Raw genomic sequence first — 14,352 nt, forward strand, 5'->3', positions numbered from 1 at the left:
TTTTGCTGCTTGTTTCGTGAAATTCTGCAAATTAGGATCAAATGTAAAAGATAAAAAGGCACGCTATGGGTCTGGTACACACACAGACAACTATAAAACCCTTTCAGCACCCCACTGAGGCCAGTTAGGTTCATGTGTTGATAGGAAAAAAAGGAGAGGAAAAATTAATTTCTCTCCACAGCATGACCGAAGACTCTCTCTTAACGAGATCAGAGTAGAAACCGAGAGGCCGAGGGAAGAATCGCAGCAAAGAAAACATTGAATGTGTCCTGATATAACAACCAAATGAGTTTAAAGGCAAGAACAACAAAAGGCAGCTTGTGTGAGGAAAAGCTTGCTGGCACAGCAGCAGCGTCTCTTCTCCATCTTGCTCTACAGTGAATAGATGGGTTTGTTTGCTGTCGCTGGTAGAACTAAAGGAAAACAAAGTCGCTTAATTCCCTTTCTCTCTGCGTGTTTGTTTATTGGAGAACAGTTGATCAGGCATGGGAGTCTATTGAATCCTCATCTCCTAACAGCTTTATGGGGAACACCATTGTCCTTGTTTTTATGAGTGATAATCTAATTTAAATCTGGATTTTCAAATTGACAACTCCAAATATGAGCATGAAACATACAGATATGATAAACCTTCTGTTGCTACTGGAACACACTTTTATTAGTTAAAAGCTGTTACATTTTGTACAGTGGTTCAACTAAAACTGGGACAGTTACCATCATAATAAAACGTGTCAATGCATAAGCACTGACGCACCCCAATTGTGTTAATGCTGCTTTCATTTTTTTTTCTGGTTTACAGTGTCTACTGTCATTTAGATAGACAGATAGATAGGGTAGAAGCTATTTCTCTAGTAGTTCTACACTTAATGCTCTTTAACCTCCTGCCCGAGGGAAGCAGGTCAAAAAGTGTGTGCTGGGTGAGTGGGGTCCTCTTCCTGCATCTGGAAGTGTAGATGTCTGTGATGGTGGGGAGGCTGACTCCAACAGACTTCTGTGCAGCCTTCACCACTCTCTGCAGATCTTTTCTTTCTGCAGCTGTGTAGCCTCCATGCCACACGCTGATGCTGGAACACAGGATGCTCTCCACTGCACACCTGTACAAGGAGGTGTGCAGTGATCATACATCATCATACATCATCATACATAACCGTACACAGAATCAGAATCTGTTTTACTGCCATGGGCATTTGCATATTCAAGGATATGATTTGGGGTTTCAGTGCTACACAAATATAAGAGATTTGCATACTTGTATACATACAGTATCTACAGTTATGCTAAAATAAATTTAATCAGAATCACACACACAGAAATGTGTTGGTAGTGTGTGTCTCTGTGTGTGTGTGTGTGTGTGTGTGTGTGTGTGTGTGTGTGTGTGTGTGGAGTGTCTGTGCATAAACAGAGAAAAAAAAACTAGAAAATAATTTGAGTTTTACTCTTATAATTTTGAATTATTTACCTTTATTAACAACATTTTCCAGTCTATTTTATCTCTCCAAAAACATTGGTTTTGTTAATCTACAGTACTTCATTGTACTTTTTGTCTTTTATTTTTTTGCTCCTTTTAGCTACAGCTTTGCTAGTTATAGCTACATTTTGCAAGCTTATAGCTACATTTTTAATATTTAGCTTGCAGCTATTTGTGCTAATGTTGCTATTTTAGCTAGTTTTGCTACATTTTGCTTTTAGCTATGACTTTGCAAATTGTAACTTTTAGCTACAGTTTTATTTTTCAGTAGCTTTTAGCTATGGGTTTGCTAATTTTATCTTTAGACGACAGTGCATATTTGAGTTTTTGACTACAGTTTTGTTAACTGTAACTTTTGACTATTGTTTTGCTTGTTTTAGCTTTCAGCTACTGTTTTGCTAATCTTTAGTAACAGTTTTTGCTAATTGTTGCTTTTACCTACTGTTTTGTTCAGTTAAACTTTAAGGAACAGTTTTGCTGATTTTAAGTTCTGGCCTACTTGACAATTTAGTTAATTTATTCTGCAACGCCACTTAACACTCAGCACACTGCAATTTGAGCATGCATTAATTAGGATAGTCACACTGCAGTTTTTGCAAAAAAAAAAATAAAATTGGAATTGCTGCTTAATGCATGAGAAAAACCAACCTAGCTTTATTTTTCATTCATTCAACCTTTATTTATACAGGCTAGCCTCATATTTAGCTGTAGCTTTATAGCTGAATCATACTACAAAATAAAAACTTAAATTAAAATTATGAATTCATTAAATTACACATAAAATTCAGCTTTATTTTCTATTTATTTATTTATTTATTTCATTTTACGGTATGATATTGTACCACATGCAGTCATGTAACCTGCCGACTGCTTTGTCCAATCACATGTGGCTATTAGGAAGAGCGACATCCGCTTCAGCTAATAGACTACCACAGTTTGTTCTCTTTTGACCAATCAGAGAAGGGCTTATCCTGGAAGAGGCGGGACTTTGTCAGTTGGCTTTGCCCTGTCCGGATGTTCCCCAGTAGCGAATAACGAGCAGTAGTGTGAATGTGGCAATCGAGGTAGACAGGGAGGGGTAGACAGACTGACCGGGCTTTTTTTTTTTTCAGTTTGTGATATTTATTTCTTTATTTTTTATTATTTCAACAAAGCCGAGTGTTGAGAGTATTACGTCGCTGTCGTAAACTTGACCGGGGAGCTGACGAGCCGGCGGTTACTCCTTTTCTTTGGGACTGTCGCTGTGAAAACAGTCCAGAAGAAAGGAGGAAAGGCAGGAACAACATGGGGCGATAATAAAAAGAAAAATGTGTTGTGGACCGACGATGTCTCTCTGGGAGGACCCGTGAAGCCTATTTATTCCTTATTTATCCCTCCCTTTTTCGTCCCGTTTAGTTTTTTTAAAACTGTCTCCTTGTTAGTTTGGGGGTCGGGTTTTATTTTCTTGAGCAAAAAGCAGCGTTTTAGGAGGGCAGAAGAAAAATGGACCAAGCCGGCATCCTGAGAAAGTTTATCCAAAGGGTAAAGGCCATGAGCGAAGGAGACGAGAAGAGGGGAGAGGACAACTTCGGCAGCGACTTTATGGTAGGTCACATTTATCTAATAACATTTTAAAATCCCAACTAGACATTCTTATTTTTCACAGAACGTACTGACCCTCCATATCCCACCCCCCTTTCCCGTCTCCTGGTATCCCCCAGGAGGTGAGGCAGGGGCGGCCACACTGCCCTCTCTTCCTCTTCCTCCCATTTCCAGATTTCTTTTATGGCGGCCTTGCATTGTCTCCCAAACCGGCTTGTCTTAATTAAAATTAAATAAAAGCAAACAGCAAGACAAAACTCAATCAGCTAATTACCAACCCCAGGATTGGGTTTTATATTTTTCAAGTACCGGTAGGTGTTTCTGGAGCAGCTAAGCTAACAAGCTAAAGTGGTGTGTTATTGTCTGACAGTGCAAGGCTTCATCATTGTCAGGAGCCACTAAACTGAGCTCTTATTGGTTCAATGTCTGCTCACTGTTTTGTTTTTGTGAATGGATTAAAAGCCAAAATTAAAAAAAAATAAAATATCCAACTAGATGGGAGTAAAACCAAAAGACTCCCTGTGATGCAAAATAATCCCATTTAGAATTACAGTTAGCTTAAATCTAAGCAATGTGAACTCAAGCTTGTTGCTGTGTCATAAAAACAGTGGGAAAAAAATGAAACACATTCAACACCATTTTTTCTTCTCATTGAACGTTAATGTTTCCTTAAATTAAAAATTTGCATGACATTTGCCAGCTACCATGTGCATTTGTTTACGTATGGAAACAGCCAAAGTGACTTAAAACAATAGCTACATCCACACAAGATGAATTTGGGATTGAGAAGTCCAATAATTTGAATGTATTTGTACGTTTAAACAAGTTCAGATATGTTGAGCCAAGTGTGCAAGTAAAATAGCTTTGTTTACATTGAGTGCATACCCACATTCCAGAATTGCATGCCAGTACATTTAGAAAACAATTGGATTAAACTCTCGTAAACTGCACCATTTTATAAACTTCTGGATAATATTTTGCAGTGAGTACATTTAATCTGAAAACATGATCAGTTGAAGCATGTCCTGGTTATAACCTAGTACCTGTGTTGTATGAAGCAACCAAATAGTGATGTCTTTTAATATAATAGAGTTCTTTTGAAGTAATTTCAAAACCACATTTTGTTAGACTTGTGATGACCACATACAGCACAGTTCATCTATGGATGTTGCAATTCCGTTCTTCAAATTGAACCTCTTCCACTCCCAGGCTTGTGAAATAGCTGACATAGCCTCAACATGAATGCTAATTCCATAAAAAAAAACATTTGTGTGTCACGAAGTAGCCACTTTCGCGCAGTGGTTTTGATGCCCATGTTTGGAAATATGGTAAAATATAAGACATTTCATTTATTTTGTTTACATTAATTTACTTTACGAGCTTCGTTAAAATCTGTCGAGTTGTTCATGAGATATTTTGCTAACAAACAGGGTTGACACCAGCAGTTATTGCCAAAGTTTTAAGCAAAGTTATTGTGCAGCTCTTGAAGTATGTGTTACGATGACCCTTGGCCACTACCACACCAAAGTTTAGGTCAATATATGTAAAACTGGCAGTTTTCATTTTCATGTGTGTAGATGCACACCCGTTTTTTTCTTTTTTGTGGGAGTTTCAATCAAATCTATCCACACTGTGAGGTGTTTTGCTAATTTTATACACATTTGAACACACACAGATAAAAACATTGTCATTTTGCGCCTATGGTGTGGGACTGATGGCTACTGGAGGCAGAGATTCCTTTAAGACAAACCAAATTAGGATGTTTTTGTTTCGGGGCATTGTTCAGTTTGTTCTGATGTGTTGAATCAAAATTGCCTGCAGAGTTTTATACCCTTTCTGATCACTTTAATTTCTGGTATTTTGCCTACACTTGCAAACAATCACACACTCCTTCCTTCACTGCTTCATGCAAGCTGCTTGCTGGAGCTTGCAACATTCTTTCTTGGCATATTTCATAACATTTTGTTCTGGCTTTAAAAGTGGAACTTTATCAACTCTTTGGCGCACTTTGTGCACTTTAGGTTTAAGACTATTGTGCTTATATGTTAATCTTTTTTGTGTTAGTTTCAGAAATCCAGTGGGTCCTTTAATGGGCACTGGGAAAAGCTACTAGTAAGTGGATGCAAGTGAAATAATTGAATTGTGCCTTATTGACATAAAACAGTGACAATCATATGCCCGTATTAAACACATTTTTACATCACAATTGTTTGACTTATTAGTTTGTTTTATAGTGTATTTCCTTCTGTTGTTCATTTTTTATTTGCTGCTAGTTTGTCCTGAGCTGAAATTTATCATAGAAACTAGCTCACCGGATAAATAACTTCTTCTTTTAGCATCAACATACTTCATATTTATACTTTTACACACATCCACACCTTGTCAAGCTGCCTCCAAACACGGTCCTCGTATGTCGCACAATGAAGCAAACTTGTGTGATGTTAAATCTTGGTTTTAGGTTGTCACATGTCATCTCTTTGGCTTTTCGCAGGACTCTATTGGATGACCTTGAAGGCGAAGCGACTGTTTTTGCTCAGTTGACAAAAGACATCTCATAAATGAGTGGATGCATCTGATTGAAACTCTCAGAAAGTATTTACTGCCATAGCTAAGCAACCATAGCAAACTCAAGATTAGTTAAGACTCGGTCATTGTTGATGTTGTTGAACTCCAATTTGGTGTGGTAGTAGCTGAGCATCACCCTACACATAGTCTAAGCCTAACAGTTACCCGTGTTTGTTAGTAAATTATCTCTTGAACCACTGGGTAAATTTTAATCAAACTTTCAGAAAGAAACAATTTAGATGTACATCAGCTAATTTACTTTTGGAGTCTAACACGATTCAAGATGGCTGCACAGCTAAATGACCTTAGCCTGCACTAAAAATTAGGGATGCACGATATTGGATTTTTGGCAGATACCGATATTTTTAATATACTTTCCTTTGTCAGAACATAGCCCTCTTATTTAGGCTTATTGGCTACAAAAATTGCATAACCGCCATATGCATAGTACTTTAACTTATATTAAATGAAAAGTAAATGTTATTTATTAGCATTAGTCACCTGCGATGCTGTCTCACTTGTGGAGGCTTGTTCCAGGTTCCTGGCTGCAGTGTGGGATCCTCTGCACTCTTGTACATGAAGGACAGACTTTTTAAGTTCAAAGTTTTTGTCTGTCCATTGTGCCGTAAGACTAATCATGCTAACGGGGATAACACGACATCCAAATGTCTGTGGTAAAACTCACTCAAGTGCTATCGGCTATTAGCTTCTCAATGACGGCTTGTAACTCGGGTAAGGCTACGTTGGTCGGAAAAAGATGGCTGACTGGGGACGATGTAGCGAGGCTCAACGTAGTCCAAAAGTATTCGAAATCCGACATCCTCAACAATAAAAAGAACTTCCACAACGCTGACATTTTGACTTCTTCCTCGCCGCCATGATCAGATCAGGTAGGCGCGTGCAACAGGCATCCTTATCACTGGGTTGTCATGCAAAAACAGCGTCTTTTATATCGGTGAGTTATTTTGACGGAATTGCAGATGTCCGATATTTAACTTAAACGCTAACTTCGGCTTATGCTGATACCATGCCGATAATATCGTGCATCCCTACTAAAAATTACTATGACTCAGCCAATTATTCATATTTAGATAATGAGGCATGGGTTAGCAGCTGAGCATTATTGTTTTAGGCCAGTTTTATTTCACTGGACCTCCAAACATTTCTAATGAAGATCGTTATTGTGGGAACACTTCCCTTATGTTGATACTGACAGTTTCTTAATCCTAGTATTTTTTTAAATTTTTTAATTTTTAGAGTTTTACTAAATGGAGATTCAAGCCACTTTTGTTCCAGTCACGTTGAAAAGCATTTTAGCTAACGGACCAGCCTGGAATAAAAACAATCAAACAAACAAAAAACCGTGTCCTGCCCTGTGTAGCTGCATACCAATTACAGTAGATATTTACCAGCCATTCCCTTCATGGAAGAGACTTTGTGTTTTAGCCGGCTGCTGCCAGTCTGTTTCACTGATGCCAAGCCTTGTGTGAAGGTCTCGTTTTGCTGAAGTCAAACTCACGCTAACTGTTAATGGCACATGGGTGTACTTCTTTGTGCAGTGAGTCACCAGTACTCCCTGACATAACTCCCACTTTAACTGTCTATTGTTGTTTATATATAGAATGTGTTTTATAGGGATAATTACAGGCTCTGGAAGGGCAAGCAGTCAGAGATTATACGCATTACTCAGTGGTCTTTTTCAGCAGTTTCATGGGCAGGATAGATTTTTATCTTACCCCCATCTACCATCCAAATCTGGGTTGTACATTTGTGTTTTTGAGTTATTTTGTCATGTCTAATCTTATCGCAAGATTAAGATTTTGCTCATGTTGAGAAATGACAGTTAAAGCCTAGATAGACCTCAAGCAATTTCATGTGTGTGTTGGGTATAAGTCTCATCCACTACCACGTCAAATTATATTTCAGCATCTGTAAAATTGATTGAAATAAAGCTGTTTTTAAAATTGCTGCTAAAAAAACAAAAATTGGCTTAATTGCAGCTTGAAATTAAAATTAGCAAGGTAGTAGCTAAAAGCTGGAAGTAGCATTAGAATAAAAAAAAATATGGGAAGTACGCTGAAGAAGGTTTCAAAGAACAATGGTTTTGAAGGAACCAAAGAGATTATAATGGATTTCTATGGTGGGGCAGAAATTTGTAAATAAAGGTAAATAATGCAGTTACAAATACTAAAAGTCATAGCTCACTATTCTCAATCAAGCTGACCATTTTGATGTGAATGGTTAAAATAGCATAAAGTGTGCAGTAATAATGTAGTAAATGTATTGGTCATTAGGAAAGCAAACCATGCAATGTCTAGTACATTGTTTAGGCAAACGGCATATATTTTATCAATAGTTAAGCCATCTTACATAAAATTTACTTTGACACAAGATGTTACAGCTGCATATTACTGTACTTGGTGTTATAATAGAGTGATCAAGTAAAAAGGACAATTTAACAAGGTTAAGTCAGGTCCTTTGAATGGATTCTTCTTTGGTAAAATGTTTCTTTTAAAATGTCTAAGACAAAACGTTTCAACAAAGAAGAATCTGTCCAGAGGACCTGACTTGTCCTTGTTAGATTTATTTACTTGGATTATTGAGCATGCATCAGGACATAAAAGGAAGAATCTTCACAGTTGAGTTCCATGACTATGGTTCTTCAAATATGGTCCACAAAACCAAACAATGGTAATCTTTCTCGTTTCACTAGAGTGGTTATCAACTGGCTCAGTCAACCTACAGCTTTCAAACCAGCCATTAGTGCACTTATGTAAGAGAGAGCGAGCTTTTTTAAAGCACACTTAAAAAAGCAAGAGCATGAATACTTTCCGAGAAGAGGATTGAAGATGAAACTCTTAATCAAATTTGCTTGAAACATGGAAATCTTTAGGTGACTATCCAGCTGGTTAAAAATGTTTTAGGTAGGATGCTAAACTTGCAAGTTGTGAGGTTTAAATAATTCTGTAGGAAAACTTACAAAATCAGAAATTAGTGTAACACAGACTTTAAAAATGTGCAATTTAAAGTATAGAGTTTCAAGTTTGTTTTATTGTTAAATGGGAGAGTATGAAATCAAGTTGTTTACCTGAGGCCGTTTAGGAATTAATCATTGGATGCACGTCTACAACTGTTTAACTTTTGGAGTCAATCCAGTTAAAGTTGGCTAGCACAGCCAACTAGCCTACGTGATACTAAAATGTCTTACCTGGTCAGTTTTACAGTAATTGAGCTCAAATTTTACATGGTTGTAGCTGAAAGTCATTCACAGCACACACACAGCATGGCATCTTGCAGTGTCTCATGACATCGTGCATAACATTGTTTTTAATGTTTGACCAAAAAAACTTTTTTGCTTAAACGTGTTTAATTTGAGAAAGCATAGATTTTCTCTAGTTAAGTTTATTTATATTTATAAATTTAAACATGATGCCTCTGGTGGAGGAGTTCAAGCATCTGGGCATTTTTTTTTCATGAGTAATGGTAGGATGGACCGGGAGATGGATCGACGGATTGGGGACTCGACTCGTCCTCGGTAATGAGGGCATTGCTTCGGTCTGTCATGGTGAAGAAAGTGTCAAAAGGCAAAGCACTCGATTTACCGGTCTGTCTTCATTCCAACCCTCACCTATTGTCATGAAGTTTGGATCATGACCGAAAGAACGATGTCCCGCATACAAGCAGCCAAAATGAGCTTCCTTTGCATGGTGGCTGCCGCTCAGCCTTAGAGATAGGGTGAGGAGCTCCGTCATCCAGGAGGGAGCTCGGAGTAGAGCGGCTGCTCCTCTGCATCAGAAGGAGTCAGTTGAGGTGGTTCAGTCATCTGACTAAAATGCCTCCTGGATGCCTCCCTTTAGGTTGTCTGGGCACGTCCCACTAGTAGGATGTCCCAAGGAAGAACCAGATAATGCTTGAAGGATTATGTATCTTCTCTGGCCTGGGAACGCCTCGGGTCCCCCAGAACGGACTGAAAAGTGTTCCAGGTTCCTCTCCTGAACCTGTTGCCTCCCAGACCTGACTACAGATAAGCGATAGAAGAAGATTAAGACATTTATACATGCTGTCAGTAGTATACTGTACGTATATTCAGAGAGATTTGTCATTCGCATCTTGTGTGGTACATGTGGTGGAATGAGATTGTGTACGCAAGGTCCCAGTTACATATAGGGATGGGGCTGATCCAGTATCGGTATCGGCCTCCGATACCAGCATAATTTACGTATCAGATTTTTCCGATCCAACCTGCCGATATTTCCTATCCATGATGCATGTTGGCTTCAAACTACGGAATGGATTTTCTGAACGGAGGCGTGTCTCATGAGCCCAGATTAATAAGACCCGCCTCACATTCAGGAAATCCAGTTCATAGTTTGCAGCCAGCTACAATGTGAGGGCTGAGTTAGCAGCACTGTGGCTAACGGCTAACCAACTTTTCATCGAAACATGTCCGCTGTGTGGAAGTACTTTACACTAGAAACACACAAAGCAAGACAGCAACGTGCAATGACTACAGAGCCATAGCCCCACATTAAACCGCGGTAAAGTTATTTTTTACGTTGGACATTCGAGCTCCGTGGCTTCAGCGGGGCGCTGCTCTTTGCTCAACCCAAAACGGGTGACTTGACCCCGGCCAGCCGCTTCCAATCTGCCCCGCTAAATCTGCCCGTCTCTGAGGAGGGACAGACTGAGTGTGGCTGCCCCAAATCAGGCTGCCTGTTTCGGATTGAACAAGAAGAAGACGTCGCTAAAACCAAGGAGCTCGAATGTTTACAGAGAAGTTGCTAAACTTCATAATTAATGACCAACCTTCAGTTGTAGAAAACGAAGGATTTCACAGCTTGATACTTGCAGTCAAGATACAGTTTACCCTCCAGGAGATATTTATCAGTACAACAGTAGACGATCATAAAAAACATGTGATTTGAAAATTATATATATATTAAAAAAAATGAAACAAAAACAGCTACATTATAAAGTGATGTAAAATACTAAAAACAGGAACATGTCTGTTGGTTTATGCCATGAACTTAGCAGATGCTTGAAGCCTTTTAACATTTTATTTTATTTAATTCATGTATGCATTCATTTAAAAGAAACAAAATTAAAAAAAAAATCATCAAAAAGAAATTATTGAATGAAAAGAGTGCAGAAAGAAGAAAAAAATTCTTATCTGCCCCTTATTTAAAAACTATAAAACACTTTAAACAATCACTTAATATAATCACTTTAATATCCACTTTAAAGATAGGAATAAAAAGAAACATGTTTTGTGTTAGCAGAATTTAATTCTAACTTTAAAACTTATCCAACATTAATAAAACTTACCTCAAGTTGTCTTTTTGGACATGCATGCATATATTTGTACAAATTGTACTTGAGAGGAGATTATTACAGCCTCATATAAAATCAATGATGATCATGATATCGGAACTGGATCGGTATTGGCCGATACTTAGATTTAGGTATCCGGATCGGATCGGAAGTTTAAAAAGTGGATTGGTGCATCCCTAGTTGCATCCAACAATAAAATGTAAAAGAAAAAGAGTAATAAGATCTAAGTTATGAACCAAGAAAAACATCAACTTAATATACACTAAACACTACTAGCATCAAAACAATACGTTGAACAGCAGCACGAACATGAGCATGAGTCTGTGTGAGCAGATGAGCATGAAACAGATCAGCAGCAACATGATGTGATTTTTTTCACAGTGATTATCCTGGTTAGATATTCATGAGTCTAACAGCCTCAGGGTAGAAGCTGTTCCTCAGTCTAGTGGTTCTACACTTAATGCTCCTTTTAACTCCTTTCCTGAGGGGAGCGGGGCAAAAAGTGTGTGCTGGGTGAGTGGGGTCCTTCATGATGCAGGTGGCTCTCTTCCTGCATCTGGAGGTGTAGATGTCTGTGATGGTGGGGAGACCGATTCCAACAGTCTTCTGTGCAGCCTTCACCACTCTCTGCAAAGCTTTTCTTTCTGCAGCTGTGCAGCCTCCATGCCACATGTTGATGCTGGAGCACAGGATGCTCTCCACTGCACACCTGTAGAAGGAGGTGAGGACTGAGCTTCCCAGACCAGCTCGTATCAGCCGCCTGAGGAAGTAGAGTCTCTGATGAGATTTCTTGATCAGGCTGGTGGTGTTGTTGCTCCAGCTGAGGTTGTCATTCATGTGTACACCCAAGTACTTGTAGCTGGAGACCACTTCCACCGCAGATCCTCTTATGTGGGGGTGTAGGTGTTTGTTCCTTCGTAAGTCCACGATCATCTCCTTTGTCTTCTTCACGTTGATGTGAAGGTTATTCTCTTTACACCAGCTCTCCAGGTGTTCCACTTCCTGCCTGTAGCTGGACTCTTCGTTGTTTGTGATGCATCCCACCACCTCTGTATCATCTGCAAACTTTACAATGTGACAGCCTGGATGGGTAGGTGCTCAAAGAGCAGAGTGAACAGGAGAGGGCTCAGCACACATCCCTGAGGGGAGCCTTTTCCTCTATATGCATATATATATGTATATATACATATACACATCATAAATTCATTAGTGAAGTCACATTTCTGCAAACATTCCAGGCTTGTGTGAATCTATTAAAAGTTGTCAGTAGGTGAGACATCCGATACTTTGAGATGAGGTGTGAAAGGAGCTGGGGGCGAAGACAGGAAACCAGTCGTACAGCCGGAAACTGAAAGAAACACTGATATGTGCGAGCTTTTACCTCGCTGTTGTCATCGCACCAGCTTTAATAATATCTTACCTGCATAAACACAGTTGTACCTGCGTTTTGGCTCTGTAGTGAGACGCGTGAGGTACGTGTCACTTGTTGTATGACAAATATATGGATTTATATTTATGCATACTTTTCACGAGTTCTTCATTTTTCTGACTGTAAATGTCGTGCATTGAATTTAACAGAAATGTAAACAAGAGACGTTATTTATCTTTGACCCATCAAATGAATGGAATCATTTATTTTCAGAATCAAAGTTTAACATCAAACATTTACATTAATTTGGCAAAATATGAAAACAATAACAGACAGTTTCACAGAAAATGAACTTCAAATCACTCGGCGGTGATTTGAGGACTTTGCTTAAGATATTTCTAAAATATCTGTACTGATTTATGAGAGAGAGGTGGGTTTTAGAGTGAAAGGAGATTATCTTACAGAGAACTGTGTGAGGGAAGTTTAATCTGTTTAACCAGAAATTGCACGCTTCGTCAGATCCTCAGCTTCTCACGGTACACTTGGTCAAAATAGAACCATCTACCTGTTGACGATGAATCAGCGTTGGATGTAGTTCCTTTCTGACTCGTTTCAGCGTCTCCGTCGAGAGCTACCAAACCTTCAGAAAGTCGTGCGTTGATTAGCTCAAAACAGAATTATAATCCCAAACGTCCCTGGTTCTTCATAACTCCAAACTCTTCATAACCGGCTGCACTCTCAATCTGCTCATTCTGTTGGACTATCGGACCTGTTGTCAGTTCTCATTCCAACATCTCTCAGAACTCTCATTCTCTTGGAATTCTGGAATCCATAATTCTCTATTCCTTCTCTTCTCTATTCTTCTCTTCTCTATGAACTGAGAAGTTGCCACATTTTATTTGGGTCGACTTCCTGTTCAATTTAGAGCTTTCTGATTCGTGGAAGGACCAGAAAGAGGAGTGGATTTGTGACGTAAGATGTTATCATAAGTCAAGGATTGTTTACAACATACAGAAAAGATTATTGCAGCAACAGCAGACTTCGTGGAGTCTCACACTTTGTAATCTTTTCAAATAGTAAAACATGACATTTTTCTCGGTAAACATTTTAGTTGACCGAAAACCAACCTTTAACATACTTACGACAGCTTGCTCATTTCAGACAGAAAATCAAGAAAGGCATATTCAGGTGATTTCTTCTCTGAATGAGGAACAAAAATCATTACTTACTGTTTATGTAAAATAAAAATTAGTAGTTCTTTTCAACCTGTAAAGCATTGAGTGAACTAACACAATTTGATTATCAAAACATTTGTAAGACAGTAATGATTATAGAGGATTGTCTTTTCTGCTTGATTAATTCAAGAAAGAAAGTTCATCAGATGGTTCAGACTTATTCAGATCAATGAAAATAACAGTCTCTGTCCATCTGGTATATTTGAGGTCATCTGGTTCACTACAGCTCGGTACTGTAGTCTAGACGGGGTTTAGTTCAGCCCCTGTGTGTGTATTTGTGTGTGTTTGCCACACCTTTGCATGCTGATTACTCCCAAGCATCACATCAAAGAAAGCGAAAAAGTGCAAACACACACAGTTCTCTGAAGTGCCCTGTTTGGTAGACATAAAAAGCTCAGAGGGGAGGTGACGGCAACGAAATGCACCACTAACAAATGTGTGTGTGCGAGATGTGATGTGTTTGTGTGTACGAACCGTTAGTGTTACCAGGGGGCTTCCCCCTTCTTTTTATTTATTTATTTTTTATTTTTAAAGTTGTGCATGCTTGTGAAGAGGTGCTCACTCTTTAGGTCTTTTACTACAACCACAAACTTTTGGTCAAGAATGCAAAGCCCACATTTGTGTCTAGCAGTGTGTGTGTGTGTGTTATGCTTTCTTGAAAACTTGACAGTTCATCTCTTTCACCAAGTTGTAGAAAGAACAAGAGTAGATAATTGGTCTGAAGATAAAAAAAATAAAAAAAAGATTTGGATCACTGCATTATTTCTGTTGAAATCATGTCTTCTGCTTGAATGATGCCAGCA

General features: G+C 38.7%; 1 protein-coding gene across 1 annotated transcript in view; it reads left to right on the forward strand.

Moving 5' to 3' along the window:
* Positions 1-2,536: 2,536 nt before the first annotated feature.
* ptpn12 (protein tyrosine phosphatase non-receptor type 12) overlaps positions 2,537-14,352 on the forward strand; it is a 69,221-nt gene continuing 57,405 nt past the window's right edge. The window contains exon 1 of the mRNA XM_037695922.1: positions 2,537-3,052. Coding sequence (XP_037551850.1) covers positions 2,951-3,052 — 102 coding nt within the window. The 5' untranslated portion in view covers positions 2,537-2,950. The remainder of the gene's footprint in view (positions 3,053-14,352) is intronic.

Source organism: Nematolebias whitei, chromosome 22, assembly GCF_014905685.2.
Source record: "Nematolebias whitei isolate Nwh7 chromosome 22, NemWhi1, whole genome shotgun sequence".
In the NCBI taxonomy this organism is placed as follows: Eukaryota; Metazoa; Chordata; class Actinopteri; order Cyprinodontiformes; family Rivulidae; genus Nematolebias; species Nematolebias whitei.